This window comes from Chinchilla lanigera, unplaced genomic scaffold (assembly GCF_000276665.1).
Source record: "Chinchilla lanigera isolate Chin_1 unplaced genomic scaffold, ChiLan1.0 scaffold00015, whole genome shotgun sequence".
NCBI classification, from domain to species: Eukaryota; Metazoa; Chordata; class Mammalia; order Rodentia; family Chinchillidae; genus Chinchilla; species Chinchilla lanigera.
This window is the reverse complement of record NW_004955416.1, coordinates 21,154,527-21,170,901: the sequence shown is the minus strand read 5'-3', so window position 1 is coordinate 21,170,901 and position 16,375 is coordinate 21,154,527. Positions and strand designations below refer to the sequence as shown.

The 16,375-nt window shown below is 40.1% G+C and overlaps 1 protein-coding gene across 1 annotated transcript in view; it reads right to left on the bottom strand.

The window, feature by feature from the left end:
• Positions 1-16,375, bottom strand: part of Chd2 (chromodomain helicase DNA binding protein 2) — a 124,752-nt gene that overhangs the window by 39,420 nt on the left and 68,957 nt on the right. The window contains exons 21-26 of the mRNA XM_005381599.2: positions 15,010-15,159; positions 14,149-14,297; positions 12,965-13,061; positions 12,203-12,295; positions 6,875-7,045; positions 5,714-5,889 (exon numbers count right to left, since the gene is read on the bottom strand). Coding sequence (XP_005381656.1) covers positions 5,714-5,889; positions 6,875-7,045; positions 12,203-12,295; positions 12,965-13,061; positions 14,149-14,297; positions 15,010-15,159 — 836 coding nt within the window. The remainder of the gene's footprint in view (positions 1-5,713; positions 5,890-6,874; positions 7,046-12,202; positions 12,296-12,964; positions 13,062-14,148; positions 14,298-15,009; positions 15,160-16,375) is intronic.

Genomic DNA, 16,375 nt, shown 5'->3' with positions numbered 1-16,375 from the left:
GTGATGACATATGAGTCATGCAACTTGTCAAAAACAGGCACAATCCTGGCAACAATCACTAAAATAAAGTATGTTGAGTATCTCTGAAATCAGTTGATGAAAATAATGAGTACTGAAGATCGATTAAATTAAAGATCAAGTTTATTTTCAGTGACTGATCATGAAACTATTTAGGTACACAACAGAAAAGAACTGAGGATTAACTCTAATATCCTCTTCAGAAGGTACAAGCTCAAAAAGCTCAAGACGCAATGTAACGATTCAGGCACCGCAACTCTGTTGTGACAAAACCCGAACATCAGTCGCTGGCCTATTTGGTACACTTGTTTTACTTTAATTCATACTGCAATATTTTCCATTTTTTTTCTGGTCAATGATACAGCTACAAGATTTCTAGAAATCTGTCAAATATTTTTGAAAGTAGAGTAAAATAAAAATATGATTTAAAACTTTTTAGGCACAACTATTTTTAAAACTCCAGTGGAGTCTTGTCCAACCCTAACTCCACCAAAAATCCAATGGATCTTTCCACGTTTTTTACTTTAAACCATGCTACCTTCGATCTGTGTTGTTATCCTCTCCCTACCCTTGCAGGCTAACCACTGAAATTTTCACTAAAAAGCAAGATGCCACAATACATCAAGACCATCACTACAGTCACGTGCCAAAGTACTAAGAAAATATGGTTAGGTAACTGTGTAAGGAGCAATACTAACAAAGAAATGGAAATCAGAGGGTGTGACAGCTGAAGAGAACAGGACTAAATGTGACAACAGCCAAGAAACAATATTAAGGAGAAACAATATTAAATTTAATGTTCAAACAAGGACTAGCAAAGTGTTAAACGTGAATGCGAGCCCGAGGATTACTTCTCAATGCTACGGTTCTCCCTCCTTAATATACACTGAAATAGTCTATGTCTGAAATAAGGTGGCTTGAATAGGGATCTAGGTCAGTGACAGAGCCCTTGGCCTTGGGGTAAGACTGAATAAAGACAGAAAGGAGACAAGAAAAGTGTACTTTTTAAGAAAAATTGCAACTTTAGGACACAAAAGTTAGTCAAGCTTCTTTTTTCCCTTCCAGGAAGAATTCCTAATGGCCTTAAAGACGATCACCTCCAAACTGGGGTCTTGCTTGTGCCTTTTACCTGTAAATTGTGCTCCCTCCTCCCAACCCCCACCCCAGGAAGCTCACCATTGGAGGATACCAGATCTCACCCTCAAACACAAGTAAGGGCTTGTGCTGCCCAGGAAATGGGCTAAAATGGCCAAAACCCAGCAGACACCAAAATACACATCCTTGAGAATTCATCTTAGGGACACCCCAAAACCCGATAAATATACCCAGCCCCAGGTCACAAGGTACCTTTCCCTCCTGAGGGCCTGCAATCTACTTCAAGTGAGCACTTTTAAAATTCCAATTAATGAACGTTTATGGCTCTCACTGACACACCCTGAAAATCGCTCTCCTGTGGCAGAAATCAGCACACAGGCAGCCTGCCTCATAGTGGAGTGAGGCCAAAGCTCTCCACCTCCTCTTTCAGGGCCTCCTTCAACCCTGCTATATGACAGCCTAGCATGCACAAGACTCTGGATTCAAACCCAAACATCATGAAAGTAGTAGCAGCAATAATACTAACAAGGGGCTGGGGATTTAGCTCAGCGGCAAAAGCGCCTGCCTGGCAAGCGCAAGGTCGTGAGTTCGGTTCCCGGTACCAGAGAAAAACCAAAAAAAAAAAAAAATAATAATACTAACAGTAAGAGCCAGGTTGTGGTGGCGCAGACCTATAATCCCACCACTCAGGAGACTGAAGCAGAAGGATCTCTTGGAGCTGAAGGCAGCCTGGGATACATCATGAGTTCATAACCAGCCTATACTACAAAGCGAGAACTTGACTCAAAAAAAAACTGATAATAGTAAAAATCACCATCATCAGGGAAAGCATTTCCAGAATGGCAGTGAGGACCTCAAAAGACCTAAAAAGCTTCTCCATAAAAGCAAAAAGAACACTGAAAAAAAACTGCTACACTCAACTGTCAGAACTCTGGAAATCAAGCAGATTTGCAGTCATGTACAAAGAATTTGTTCAAGAAAATCACTGTGTCTCAGCAAGAATATCAAGTTTTCTGCCATTTTAACTTGCTCTGCTCCCATCCCCTTCTCTCTAGCTCTCGACAGCCTTGAAAACTATCCCCTTTGCAATTACAGTAGCTGTACCAGCCTGCAAAATAGCAGGCCCTAGAGGTAGAAGAACAGGCTGGAAGCTTCCCAAAAGCTCTATCCCTAGAGAATTGTGTCCTTACTGAGCACCTTCTCATGCTGCCCTGTATTTGCCCTGATTTAGAGCTCTTTCTGGACAGTCTTGTCCACAGTGCATCTGTCAGGAACAACTAATAAAAAGGCTTAACAACAAATCCCAGTCAGGTGGGGAAACAATACCATTGGGGATGAGAAGAGGTTGATCTTAGCTGAAGAGGAAGACCTGTGGAGAAAGATGTCCACAGGACGCTCTGAAAAGGTGTGACATAGTCCTAACAACCAAAAGCACACATCTTGCAGGTCTGTGAGAAAGCACAGGTCCCTCTGAGAAGGTCCTGACCTCTCAATGTTGGTTGACCTTGAGGATCTGCACGTACAGAAACTTAAGCTTAAAGCAGAGGCATAAACAGCACTCCAAGCACTGTGACACACCAGAGGACACACAGCCCTTCAACGAAGGGTCACAGACTGAGTGGCCCAAGGCAGTTAAGGAACACTCAGCCTGGCTAGTTAGCCACACAACTGAAGGGAAGAGACTTTACTTCCCCAGCCCTCATAAAACTTCCCCAGCCCTCTGTTGAAAGAACATGAGCCTCATAAAACTATTCTAGGAAAATCACTACACAAGCGAAGAGAAGGGGCAGCAAACACAACCAAGTCTGGCAGGGGACTCGACTTCAGAGCTGCCACATTACTTCAGATGTTCAGTTTTCAACACCACCAAAAATTATAGGAAACACAGAAGAAAGAGAGAACGCATACACAGGAAATAGGCCATGAAGAACCATGCTTGACAAAGTCCAGAACGTGGACTTGCAAGACCAGGACACTAATCTGTTATTACAAGACCAGGACGCTAAGCTGTTATTACAAATATGTACAAGAACTAAAGAAATCCATGACTAGGGGCTGGGGATTTAGCGCAGTGGCAAAGAGTGAGTTCGATTCCGGGTACCCAAAGAAAAACAAACAAACAAAAACAAGAAATCCATGACTAAAGAATTTTTAAAAAGTTTCAGAGTAACAGTATCACCAAGCACAGAATATAAATAGAAACAGAAATTAGAAGCATTAAACAGAAATCCTAGAGTTGAAAAAGAATGCACAATAACAGAAGAATCAATAAACATAAAGATAGGCCAACTGAGATTATCCATGGTGAAAACAGAAAGATAAAAGAATGAAGACTATCCCTCAAAAATGTAGGAGAATTAAGACAAGACCAGATATACAAAAATACAGAAATTTTTGATTAACAGACATATCCCAAAAGAAAATACTGAAGTGTCCTGCAGGTAGGTATCACAGGAAAATAAACAATAACTTAAATCCACATGAAGAAATGAGCACCTGTAGGATAATTAAGTAAATATAAAGATACTAAAAAATGTATTTTTAGTAGTAACTCTACTATCTGACGTATAAAAATACTACAAATGTATTTTTAGTCGTAACAATTCTGATTTTAAAAGGCAATGACACAAACCAATATTTTTGAGACTATATTGCTAGGCTGCTTACAGTGTGTAACGATACCTTGCATGACAACAGCACAAACACAGGAGGAATTTATTTGGAATAAATCATTGGGATTAAGCTGTTATAAATCAAGGTATTACTTGTAATCTCCAGGGCAACCACCAAGAATATAACCAAAAAAGAAGAAGAATATAACCAAAAAAGAATATAACCAAAAAGAAGAAATAATAATGATGCGATTTGCAATAAATCTCACTTATCAATAGTAACTACACTGAATGTAAATGAATTAGATTCCAATAAAAAGGAAGAGATCGGAGAAAAAAAAATTTTAAAACATGACCCATGCCGGGCATGGTAGCACACGCCTATAATCCCAGTACTCGGGAGGCCAAGGCAAGAGGATCACTGCAAGTGTTAGGACAGCCAGGGCTAATAGTCAGTTCAAGGCCAGCCTACACTACACAAAGGAAGATCCTGTGCCAAAAAGAAACGAACCCCCTCCAAGAAGAAAAAAGGTCCAATTACACTAAGATACAAATTAGATTCCAAGATATAGTTGGACTGAATTAAAAAGATGAAAAATTATATTTCAAATATCCAGAAAGACAGCTGGAATAGCTATACAAATATCAGAATTTAAAAAACACACTGTAGGACAAAAATTGCTTCTAGAGACAAAAAGAAAGACAGTTTCACAATGATTTAAAAGAAAACCAATCATCACAAAGAGATATTAGTTATAAAATTACAGTATATGCACCTAATGACAGAGTTCCAAACCACTTAAAGCAAAACTTGACCACACTAAAGGAACAAATAGGCAATACAAGAATAACAGAGGTCTGGGGATTTAGCTCAGTGACACAGCGCCTGCCTGGCAAGCGCAAGGTCATGAGTTCGATTCCCGGGACCGGAAAAAAACAAAAAACAAACAAAACAAAAAAATAGAATAACAGAAAGTTCATCACTCTACTTTCAATAACAGAACTAGACAGAAAATCAGTAAGGAATAGAGGATCTGAACAACACTAAACCAAGTAAATTTCATAAATATATATAGAACATTCCACCTAACAGCAGAAAACATTCTTCTCCAAATCCTGGGGGTAGAGAGCAAGAGGAGGAGGATGTGCTACATACTCAGAGCTGTTAAGTACAGTTATACTCTGGTAGCGATGAAGGAAAATAGGTACAACATTTAAGTGGAAACAAAGACCTCACAATTTCAAATATACTGGTCTTAAAGGACTATTTATATTATGGATAGGGTCATAAAATTATCTTCATACTTTTTCCTCAGGCTTTGGAAAAAAACAAAAATGTAGAAACTAGGAAAACTAATTTGGAAGTACAATTTTAGATGTTTCTGGAGGTCAGAGAGGTATGAAACATACCAATAAATGTGGGTATCTGACACAGAAGTATGGCAACAACTGATTTCAAGTGGCAAAAACACAGAAAAACACAACATAAAACAAAAACATCAAAAACAAAAACAAACAAGCTGCCAACCTGCAAAGGAATCAAACCATCAAAAACTGGCATCGGTACTAACACTGAGGAAACTAGATTTGAGGCAGGGTCAGGGAGAAAGAGGGGAGTTAGTAAGGATACTTATTTGTACTTATTCTAAAAATTCATGTTACTTGTTACATGTGCAGATCCCTCTTCCTTCGTGTGTGTCTGTGTGTCTGTGTGAATTCCTTACCCCTAGTTGAACTTCATGACAACGTTCTAATAACCAAAGAATAAGAGGAAAACAAAACAATATGAGCAAGGAAGCAGAAAAATCTCAACTGAGAAAAACTCCACAGAAGTAATCACCCTGAAGACTGGGAATATGACTCATCTTCTCTACCTTTTTCTTAGGTATTAAACTGCTGCCCACCCCAACACAAACGCCAGGAACCTCATCAGGCTTTCCAGCACGCCCTTCCAAGCAAGCTCAAACAGCAGCAGAGCCTGCACCGACCTGCGGATCTCCGCATCCGTGAAGCCCTCCACTAGGTCTTTGCGCACACTCCTGGGACGCCCCCTGCGCTTTGGCTTCTTGTCATCATCCGAGTCTTCTGTCTCACTCTCAGAAGCAGAGGATCTCTGGGCTTGCCTTTTAGACTCAGTGTCAGAATCACTGTCATTTGTCTGAGCCTGAAAAATAAAAGTGACACTTAAGTAAGTGTCAGCTCCAAGAAATAAAAGGACTACAACCTGCCCAACTTTCTAGTTCCCTCGTACTCAGAATTTTTTAAAAAGTCAATTTTCCTTTTAACAAGTAAGATGTCGTATAATGAGGGAAAAACTTGCTTGGGACAGTCACGCTTTCCAAGACACTGTACCATAATAATAAATAAAGTGGGTTAAATATCTGGGTATTTTTATACTATCTAATGTATAGAATATCCAACATAAACCAAGTTCATTTTTACTTCCTTGGACAAGTACCTACTTTTTTGTGTCTTTGTTTTTTTCTTTGTAACAGTACAACAGTCCATATAACTCAGGGTTTTCCTGAGATTTAAATGAGTCAGTAAGTACAAATATGCTTGGAACTATGCCTGGTACATAGGAAGTACTCAATAAATGGTAGCTAATACTGACTTACTGTGCTGATAGACAAATCTAAGTCCACCCTCCCCAACAAAAATGGGTAACAAAACTTATCTACTTCAATGTTTCAAAAGTCAAATTAGATGGTGCCTATGAAGGTATTTTTGTAAGGTGTAAAGCCTATTTATGTTCCTTGTTTTGAATTAGGTAACGTATTTAGTTACATAAGTATCTATAGCAAGTGCTATGAACACTTTAAAAGCTCTGAAGCTGAAGGCAGTGGCAATTAGAACCAAACCTTTAAGATCACCAGTCCTAATCTCAAAGGCAAAATCTGAACTTCTATTGAACTCAGATCCCCTTCAGCCATTTCATAAGAAGCTGGGTTACAAAGTCCATCATCTTATAGGTGTGCTTGTACATTCTGTGCACCTCTCCCTTTCCTTTCTGATTTCCTGCACCCTAACTCTATCTGCGGGCCTCTGAGTCAGGGCAACAGTGCAAGGCCTCTGCCTGCAGTCACCTGCACCAAGGGCAGACTTCACAGTACTGGACGTCCATGACTTCCACCTCACTTCCTCCTCACCTTTTTAGTGGAACTACGAATTCGAGGCAACATATAAATTTCTTCTAGCTCCTTCTGCCGCTCCTCCTCCTCTACTTTTTTCCTTTGCTCCTCTGGAATAATCTCATCCCAATCCTTGTGAGGACGTTCTTCTAGCTCTTCTTCATCTTCCATTGTTGCAAAGTTGGCAACCTAAAAACAAACAGACAAGATGCTGTCTGACATTTCTCTACTTCCAAATACCTTCTGACAAAACATCAACTTAACCAGTGTTTTTAACCTACGTGAGACAATGTCATAGGAATCTGGTGATACTATATGACATAATGAATTTTTCTATTATCCTTTCTCATGTCCCCCTAAATCAACTTGGCTTTTTTTGTTTGTTTGTCTTTCCAGTACCAGGAATCGAACTCACGACCTTGCACTTGACAGACAGGTGCTGTGCCACTGAGCTAAATCCCCAGCCCCAAACATATTTTTTTTTTCCCGGTACCAGCAATCGAACTTACGACCTCGCGCTTGCCAGGCAAGTGCTGTGCTGCTGAGCTAAATCCCCAGCCCCTTCCTAAATCAATTTGTTCAACCCATAAGCTCACCAGAAATTGTACTGAAAAGAAGACAAACAAACAGAAGTAGTACAGGTAATATAACTTGGGCTAGAAGATCACTCCCCTTCTACCTAGTTGAATTCAGGCAACACCCCAGAGCCAATCCTCCTTCCACTGTCCAAGGACAGTGGCGGTGAATCTATGGCATGCAGAGCCCTCTTTGTCAGCATATGAGACCTTGAAACTGGGCAGCTGAAATATTTCTAAAATCTAAAATTGCGTTGTAAAAATTCTATAATACTTGCAGACAATCCTACAGGTCATTAGAAAATCTACAGGGAATTTTCTAACACTGCAGCACTGCAAAAGAGAATTTTAGAAACAGATTTTTACAGTTCTGTAAGATGGAGACAACCCTGTATTTTTTTTTTTTTTTTTTTTGGTTTTTCTCTAGTACCGGGAACCGAACTCAGGACCTTGCGCTTGCCAGGCAGGCGCTTTGCCGCTGAGCTAAATCCCCAGCCCCAACCCTGTATTTTCTTACTTGTCTAGATAAAGCCAAATTTGAAGAACTTGATCTTTCCTGCTCATACTGAGTAGACTTTAGAAATCTGGAAACGGAGCTATTGAAATTTCAAGAAAGCTCTATCTGGAAACAGTTGAGATAAGAGTGACTGGACGACAAGGACAGCACAGTTGGTAGGTGTGAAAATGAAATCCTTAAAGTGGCATTCTCTGCCAAATAACTTTAAGTCAATGCAAGCACTTGGGATTGCTTTTCTTACTTTGTTTGGATCATCTTATGCTTTTGAGCAGCTGTCTTTAGCTGTGAATTACATCAAATCTGACGTGAGCACTGTGTGTTGCTCTCAAACTAACACAGTATGAGCCAAGGCTTGATGAGCTACCAGCACACAGCAGCGAAGAGCACAGTGACGGTGCAAAAGCACGCCAAATGCAGACTTAACCTTTCCATGAAAGGCTGTTTGTTTCATTGAAGTCTCTGTCATTGTGTTTATTGTGTTTTTCTTTTAAGACAAAAGATGTTAAAGTATGAGCTGTTTTTCTAAACTAAAACTTCAGCATTCAGGTTTAATTGCAGTGTTAGCACTTTCGATAAGTAAGTAGGTTTGGGCTGCAGTTGGGACACTTGGTCTTTAAAAGGCTTGCCACCACTGTCCTAAGAGAAGTGAAGTAAGAATAACAAGGACCCAGAAAATCTCTAAAGCTCCAAACCAGACTATGTGCCTGTTAGATCCCATTAGAACCCTGTGGCCTGACCTTTAGTAACCTTGGCCCCATCCAAACTTCAACAAAGGTTCATATACAGGGATCACATATCATATATGTGATTAAAAAAGAGTAAAGTCTGGGAGAGTCCGGGACCCTAAGATGACTGAGCACCCTGTCAATCATTTCTGACAATGTTATCCAGACAGCTGCAGTGAGAGGTACCCAGGGCAGGGTGCACATCTTTTAAAATCGAAAAGCCTGATTTACCTTCTTTCTTCCTATTCCCCAACCCAGCACCACTTTTCCTGTTCGTGCTACCTCTGTGCTTCTGGGGCAGGAATCCAAGCACACCTTACTGCTACGGAGATTACCTTCTTTTACCAGTGAATGTACACTTCTTTGCTCACCCTACACAAGGACCTCAAATCTATCCCTTGGGTGCACAGTATATCACAAGGATATAAACTGTTCCTTAGTTTCTCTGAAAAATGTTTAAGTCATATATACTTCTAGTAAATGTAACAGTAATTGTATAATTTATTTAAATTGTAAAATGATGAGTACTTAATAATCCACGATGAACTTACATTTCTATATATTGCTACTGATTAGAGGTCAATTCATCTAGCCAACCAATCACCATACTCATCTCTGTCAAACATATAAACATTAAGTATATGCAATGACTGCATATGTTCAAAAGTGAACTTTGGTCTTAGGACTGAAAATGACAACATAAAATGAACAACGTTGAACAAACCTACAAGAATAGTCAGGCATGGTGCAGCACGCCTATATCCAGCATTAAGCAGGAAGATCACTGTGAATTTGAGGCCACCCTGGGCGATATAAGCAAATTCAAGGCCAGTCTAAATTACATAGTGAGACGTTGTCTCAAAAAAAACCACCAAAAAACTCTGTAAGAATATTACATTTATTTAGTATTAAATATTGTCTAATACCTGATACAGATTTGAACTAAAACAGTATGTAGCCCTGAAAAAAATGCCATCTAAATGTACACATTTCACAGAACCAGACTGCGGCTACAGAGAAAGACTGACCCGCTCTGGACAGCCTAAGGCACTGGTAAGCAGAGCTGTACCTTCTTCCATTCTTTCCCTCCTAGCCTTGAAGACCACAAAGAAAGACAAAAAAGCTTCTGGTAGTTCCATTCCTTAAGCAATTTGGAGCAGTACAATCAAGTCAGAACTTTCTGACTTTTGGGGAGAATTAACTCTTTAACTTCTAACAAGTATACATCATGATTTTTACAATCAGATTTTTTTTAAATTTTAAGACAAAATAAAGTACAATTTCTGACAGTTTCAAAAATCACCTGATCATTCTCTCAAATCAAGCACTGTTTGTAATTACTTTAAATATGATATTTATATGAAAATAATAAGATGAATAAAACAGAAAATAATAAAATGATATAAATATGCATATGTGATGTTACATTCACTTGGGAATTTTCCAAACGCAGTATTGTAGTTAAGGGCCAGACTCTGGAGAACAGACTATCTGCCGAGGATATAACTGTAAAAAAGTTTATTTAGTTAGCAGCTAGCCAGGGAAAGGACCTGACACAGAGCTGGGTGATCAACCACACTGATGAGAATTTAAGTAAGAACTCTGACTTTTGACCAAGAATGAACTTCCTCAGGCAGCATGGAACACAATGCCTCCCTATTAAGTTCCTGAATTTAAAGGAACTTAAAATGCAAAATAACAAGTTTTTCTTTAAAATTCTAGTTTCCTTTTTTTTTTTTTTTTGTACTGAGAATCGAACCCAAGACCTCGTGCTTGACAGGCATGCTCCGTGCAGCTGAGCTATATATCCCTAGGCTAGTTTCCTTTAAATCCCACCTACCGAGTAACTGGGTTAGAAGCCTGAGTTCTTTACTTAGTCATTTCAAATCTACAGAACCAACTGTGATAGGTGGCCACTAAAAAACTGAGCACCTCCTATGTTCAACTTACCCATAAGTAGCTCTGGCCATGTGGTCACCTACTTGGGACACTTCCTAGAAATCTAGCAGTTATTATTATTAATTCCAATAAATACTGTCCTAACTTGCACCTTTAGGCCCACAACTTTATTCTTTGACTTTGAGAAACCATAAACTCAGTTTGTATAGAATTAATTTTTTCATATTCACAGCAATCTGTGACTCAGAAAACAGCCTTCACCAGAACCCGATCATATTGGCACCCTGATCTCAGAAGTTTTCTGAAGTATGAAATATAAATGTCTGTTGTTGATATAAAGCACTCAATCTACAGCACTTTGCTTTGGCACCCAAATACCAATAATCCACCTCTGTCCCGTTCTACCTCTACACACCTAAACTCTACTCCTTGAGCTCTTTGACCCTCGCCTCTACTTCCTCCTTGTTCTTCCAACAAGACAACTTCAGCCTGTGGCCAAAGGAGCAGAGCACACAACACTGCTTCCTTCCTTCCAAAAACATTATGGTCTCCCTTGAACCTAATGGGCCTGCTGCACTTGACCATCACAGTAACCTTCAGGTCTCTCCTGCTCCTCCTAACCTACATGGAATCAAGTTGAACCCTGGAAACCCTTGCCGTTTTGACTTTCCCCTCACTCCCAAGCTAATCTCCCTCCTAAGGATCAGATCACCAACTGATCCAATTTCTCTGATCTCAAGTATTGCTGGACAAAGTTATATGATCTTGCTGACTGGCTCCACAGAAAAGCAGTTCATCTGGCTCAGGTGACTCCCTATCAAGTTCCCCCCACAACTCTCAGCCCCACCTATGGCTGCCCCAAATCTTTTCCACTACTTTACTGATAATTAACATCACAAACTGAATTCCCACATCTTCTCTTCTCTTTCCTAAAGTGACTGCTTCCTTTTTCCAAAGCCAAGTCTTCCCTCCCTGCTTTGCTGTACCCTTCCACTCTTCCCCCAGGACAGTGTACCATCAAATTTTCTTTCCTTAGAACCTTCAATATTTCCCTATTCCCAAAGTCGTCTGGTCAACCTAGAGACATGCTAACATCTTCCTAAAATCTGGCCCTGCTTGATCCCTTATCGCCATTAAATTACCTTCCCTAAGCTTTTTAATAATACATGTACTCAAAAGCACCGGTTCCTAAATTTAGCCCTGATCTCATTTCATTTTATCAGTCAATACTGACCATCCTTTATTTCCTTTTACAAAAACAAACTAAAGAAAAAAACTTCACCAAGTCAAGTCTCCCAACTGTTACCTATGGTTCTCACAACCTGGACACCTTTTTGTGTCTGATAAACGTGCTGCACACTCCTCTACACTTCTGATTCTCCACCTGTCCTTCTAACAACATACTTTCAGCCCTCTCCATCGACCTCTTTTCCTCTCCACCCTGACTCTGGGGCAGGATAGCAAATTCAATGGTTACCTTCCTGGGAGGGACTGCAGACTACATTCACACTGAGGATGTGGGTCAGTTCAGGTGAAAGGGAAAACGGAGTCCAGCACAAAGGAAGGACTTGCAGGTAAGAGTGATTAATAATGAATCAGGACTGACAACTCTCCACAAAGGTCTTCATACCTTAAACTGTGACAGAAGCTCATCAGTGGCACTTGTGGATACTTCATTCTCTCTGGTTTCAGCCAAGCGCAAAATTTCATCTATATCCATTTCCTAAAAGAAAGAAAGGCAACAGAGATATAAAGGCAACTACCTTCAATATTTACTGAAAATGTTAGATACAAGTAAGCCAACTTTCTGACTTTCTCTACATTGTTCTACTCTCTACTCTGTCTTTCACATCTAATGTTTCAAACTACCCTTTATCCAAATGATAAGGTGAAACTTGAGAAATTATAAGAAACAAAACTAAGTAGAAAAATAAAGAAAGAATTTTTAAATGCTTTATTCATTCTTTCCATTTCAATTTAGTAAAAGCTTTGAGTTTTGGAAGAAAAACAACTATGCTACTGCAGATATTCACTCTTTCCTTATAAGGGACTCAAACAGACCTTCCCCCAAAATTTATGCTCATAGCTGGGCATGGTGGCACATGCCTATAATCCCAGCATTTAGGAGGCTGAGGCAGGAGAATGGCTGCAAGTGAGGCCAGGCTGAGCTACAAAATGAGTTCCAGGCCAGTCTGAACTACACAGTGAGACTCTGTCTCAAAAAAGTTTCTCTCTCAGGGCTGGGGATTTAGCTCAGCGGTACAGAGCCTGCCTGGCAAGTGTAAGGTTGTGAGTTCAATTTCCGGTACCAGAAAAAAACCAAAAAAACAAAAAAAGTTTTTTTCTCATAGATGACACTTCACAAAAAATATTTCCCCTCATTTTTAATTACCTGAGGCTCTGATTCCTCCCCTTCAAGCTCTTTGAAGAGATCCTCTGCTCCAAATTTCAAAATAGCTGTCAGCTCTTCTTTATTAAAAGGATTTGAACTGTAAAAGTAAAATATAGCTGTAATCTCTTAGGATTCTCAAATAAGCTGTAAAGAACACCTGTCCTTCATAAAGAAGTCAACTGGTGGAAAGACAAATTCTGCCTCAAGAAAAGTGATCCCTCTACTGTCCTGTTCTTTATTTACAGGATGAGTTGGTGGTGGTAAAGCTAACCTAGCAGAAGTTGAGAAATTCAGTAACTGTCCTGCCAGCTCACCTATTACATAGTTAAGCAAGAAACAAGTTTAGCAACATAACAGAACAGAGCTCCCTAAGTCCTCTGACTCAGAAAATTATCACTGCCCTCGAGTTTCAACCCTCTCATCTCTGGTCAAAAAGAAAAGGAGGTAAGCTTTTCTCACTTACATTCCTCTTGAATAGAAAATAATCTGAATACATGCCAGTTAAGAAGGACTGCCGTGGACAGTGGTGCATGCCTTTAATCCCAGCACTAAGGAGGCTGAGGCAGGAGGATTGTTGTGAGTTCAAGGCCAACCTGGGCTACAAAGTGAGTTCAAGGCCAGCCTGAACTGCATAGTGAGACCCTGTCTCAAAAAGACCAAAAAAAAAGAGACTAATTTCACTTCACTTTAAAAGTGGCTGTGGCTGTCAATAATCTGATCAGAACAGAAACTGGTCTTCTTTTATAACCCCTTTCTTTCTATACCCCTCTATTATCAAGAGGAAAAGTACAACCATCTCCACACAAGTACTTCTACTAGCAGTAAAATCCAGCCTGCCAATTCAGTCTGGTGGCATCACTGCTGCAAAGTCAATGGCAACACAGTCCCACTGCTACCACTGCGTGGTAGGTCACACAAGGAGCCAAAAGTGGGACATGCACACGCACGCGCACACACACATGGGCACGCACACACACATACACAGAGAGTACTAGTGGGAAAAAGAACAGGGAAAACAGAAGACAATGAAAATGCTATCCTTTTTGGAGTATGGTCTGGCCTTTTTCAAGTAATGGACAGACTATAAATACTGTCTGTGGTAGAAAATCCTGTTAGCATTACAGCACATATTCATATAAAATCAGTTTGCTTCTGCCTACCTCCCCAAACTTTCTGGCACTTACTTGGACCTTCCAGAATTGTTTTCCAGGACTGTCCGGCCAGTGGTATCCATGCGCTGAATCACCAGATGGTCCAATACCATCTTCTTTTTGGCTCGCTCTATGATCTCCTCTTCCACAGTCCCTTTTGTAACCAAGCGATAAATATTTACCTACAGGAAAATGAAATGCTATGCTTATGATTGATCAAAAAAAAGAAAAATTACCTCTGTCAAAAACTAAGAGTGTACAAGAAAAAGATTAGCTCTCTGTTGCTATAAATGAGCCATCCATCCAAGTAAGCAACTTAGGTCAATGCAGTACTATTAGTATTTACAGCAGGTTACATCTATAAATAAAACAGTTTCTGAAGATCTGCCATTACTGTCTGCTCTGATGACCAAAGTCTTGCTAAAGAATAATCAGTTTTACTACAAGAAAGTTTTACAAAAACTGAACCACTGGCCATATATGATCATTACCGCTTAGCCAGTACTACAGCAGACACTGGAGACTCGTACACAAAAAAAGCAAGCACATGGTTTTCCAATGTACCTGTGTGCCAATTTGCTATCATGTATCAGAACACATCATTTTAACTGATGATAGAATATTTAGCAACTACTCTGTATTAAGAGAAAGAAAAGGTTCAGTTATAAGGCTATCCAGCATAGGTCTTTCTTAAGTCTTTAGCAGATTCACCTTTGGTCCAAAGACATTTTCCCTTTTCTGTACTGGTCAATAAATAGAAATCAACACTTGGGGGAAATGGAAGTAAAACCGTGCAGGGAGGCATGGAGAAGCGTTTCACAAACATTCTGGAAGGGCTGAATCAACCTCTCATTCTAAATCCAAAGTCATATTCAGAAGCCTCTTCCCACTAACCTGCTTCTTTTGACCAATTCTATGGGCCCGGGCTTGTGCCTGCAAGTCGTTCTGGGGGTTCCAGTCAGAGTCAAAGATGACAACTGTGTCCGCTGACGCCAAATTGATTCCCAGGCCACCAGCCCTTGTCGAAAGCAGGAAACAGAAGTCCTGTACACAATGCAATATACTACTTTATGCAGTGGCCTTCTCAGAAACAGTTTCACAGTCCAATAAGCCCTTACACCTGGAAACCCCTGCAGGTGTGAAGAAAAGTGAGATATGATGGACAAACTTCACGAAGGCTATAGGTCAGGGACTTGATGGCAGAGGGAATTTTCATTTGATTAAGAGAAAAGTCAGTGCAGTGAACAAAAGGAGCAAAGTAGTATCTGATAAGACAGCAGAAGTGACAACAGGAAGTATCTCCTCGCTAAAAAATAGTACATAAAAAGTAAACCAAAAAGCCAGACAAATTTAATTACTGGGAATTGTTCCAACAAGCTACTCAGATACACATTTTCAGAGGAAAGGTAAATTGAGCCGTATTAGGCAGTTAGTGTTAAGAAACGTTCATCCATGTGTTAGTCTGGTAAGGAACATAGAAACACTGCAATAAACAGATCAGATACTGGAAATGCTGAGGAGTACAGGATCTTCAATCTCCACAAAACATGCAAAAAGAAACCCTCAGTGGGTCTGCATGAAAAGCAGAGGGTAGGAAAGACCTGGACACTGACATTCTAGTTTCCAGACCAATGATAATAAAGATGGGCACCCATGGACTACCTGCCACCCCTGAACACTCAAAAAATATGTGCGCAGAGGGAAAGACTGAACTGTGTAAGCCAAGGGAGAAAACCAAAAATACTTCCATTTTCAGGGAACTTGATCATGTGTATCAAAAGCAGCACTCAACAACTGGTAATTCGTGGTTACAACCTGAAAAATGGGTGTAATTAACATTGCACCCAATGGAAAGCTGTCTGTGTTCCAGTCAACCCACACACTCAACAGCATTAGGCCACAGAAGAGAAAAGGATCAAGTTGTCTTGAAAGAAACTTTAAACAGTTTCAATAAAAAATAATCAGCAGGTATGACTAGGCATAGCCAGAGGCTCTCCAGGGAAAGTTCCCTGAAGAGAAACCAAAAGATAAACAAATGACAGTTCAGAACGTGACATGTAAAAATTTAAATAAAATCTAGTGCCTGAATAGTCATATAAAAAATTTATAATGTCGCTTTGTCAAAGATTATAAAAATTACAATGTGTCAGCTATAATCAAACCGACAAAGGTGCCGGGCATGGTGGCACATGCCTGTAATCCCAGCACTTGGGAGGCTGAGGCAGGAGGATCGTTGTAAGTTCGAGTCCAGCCTTGGCTA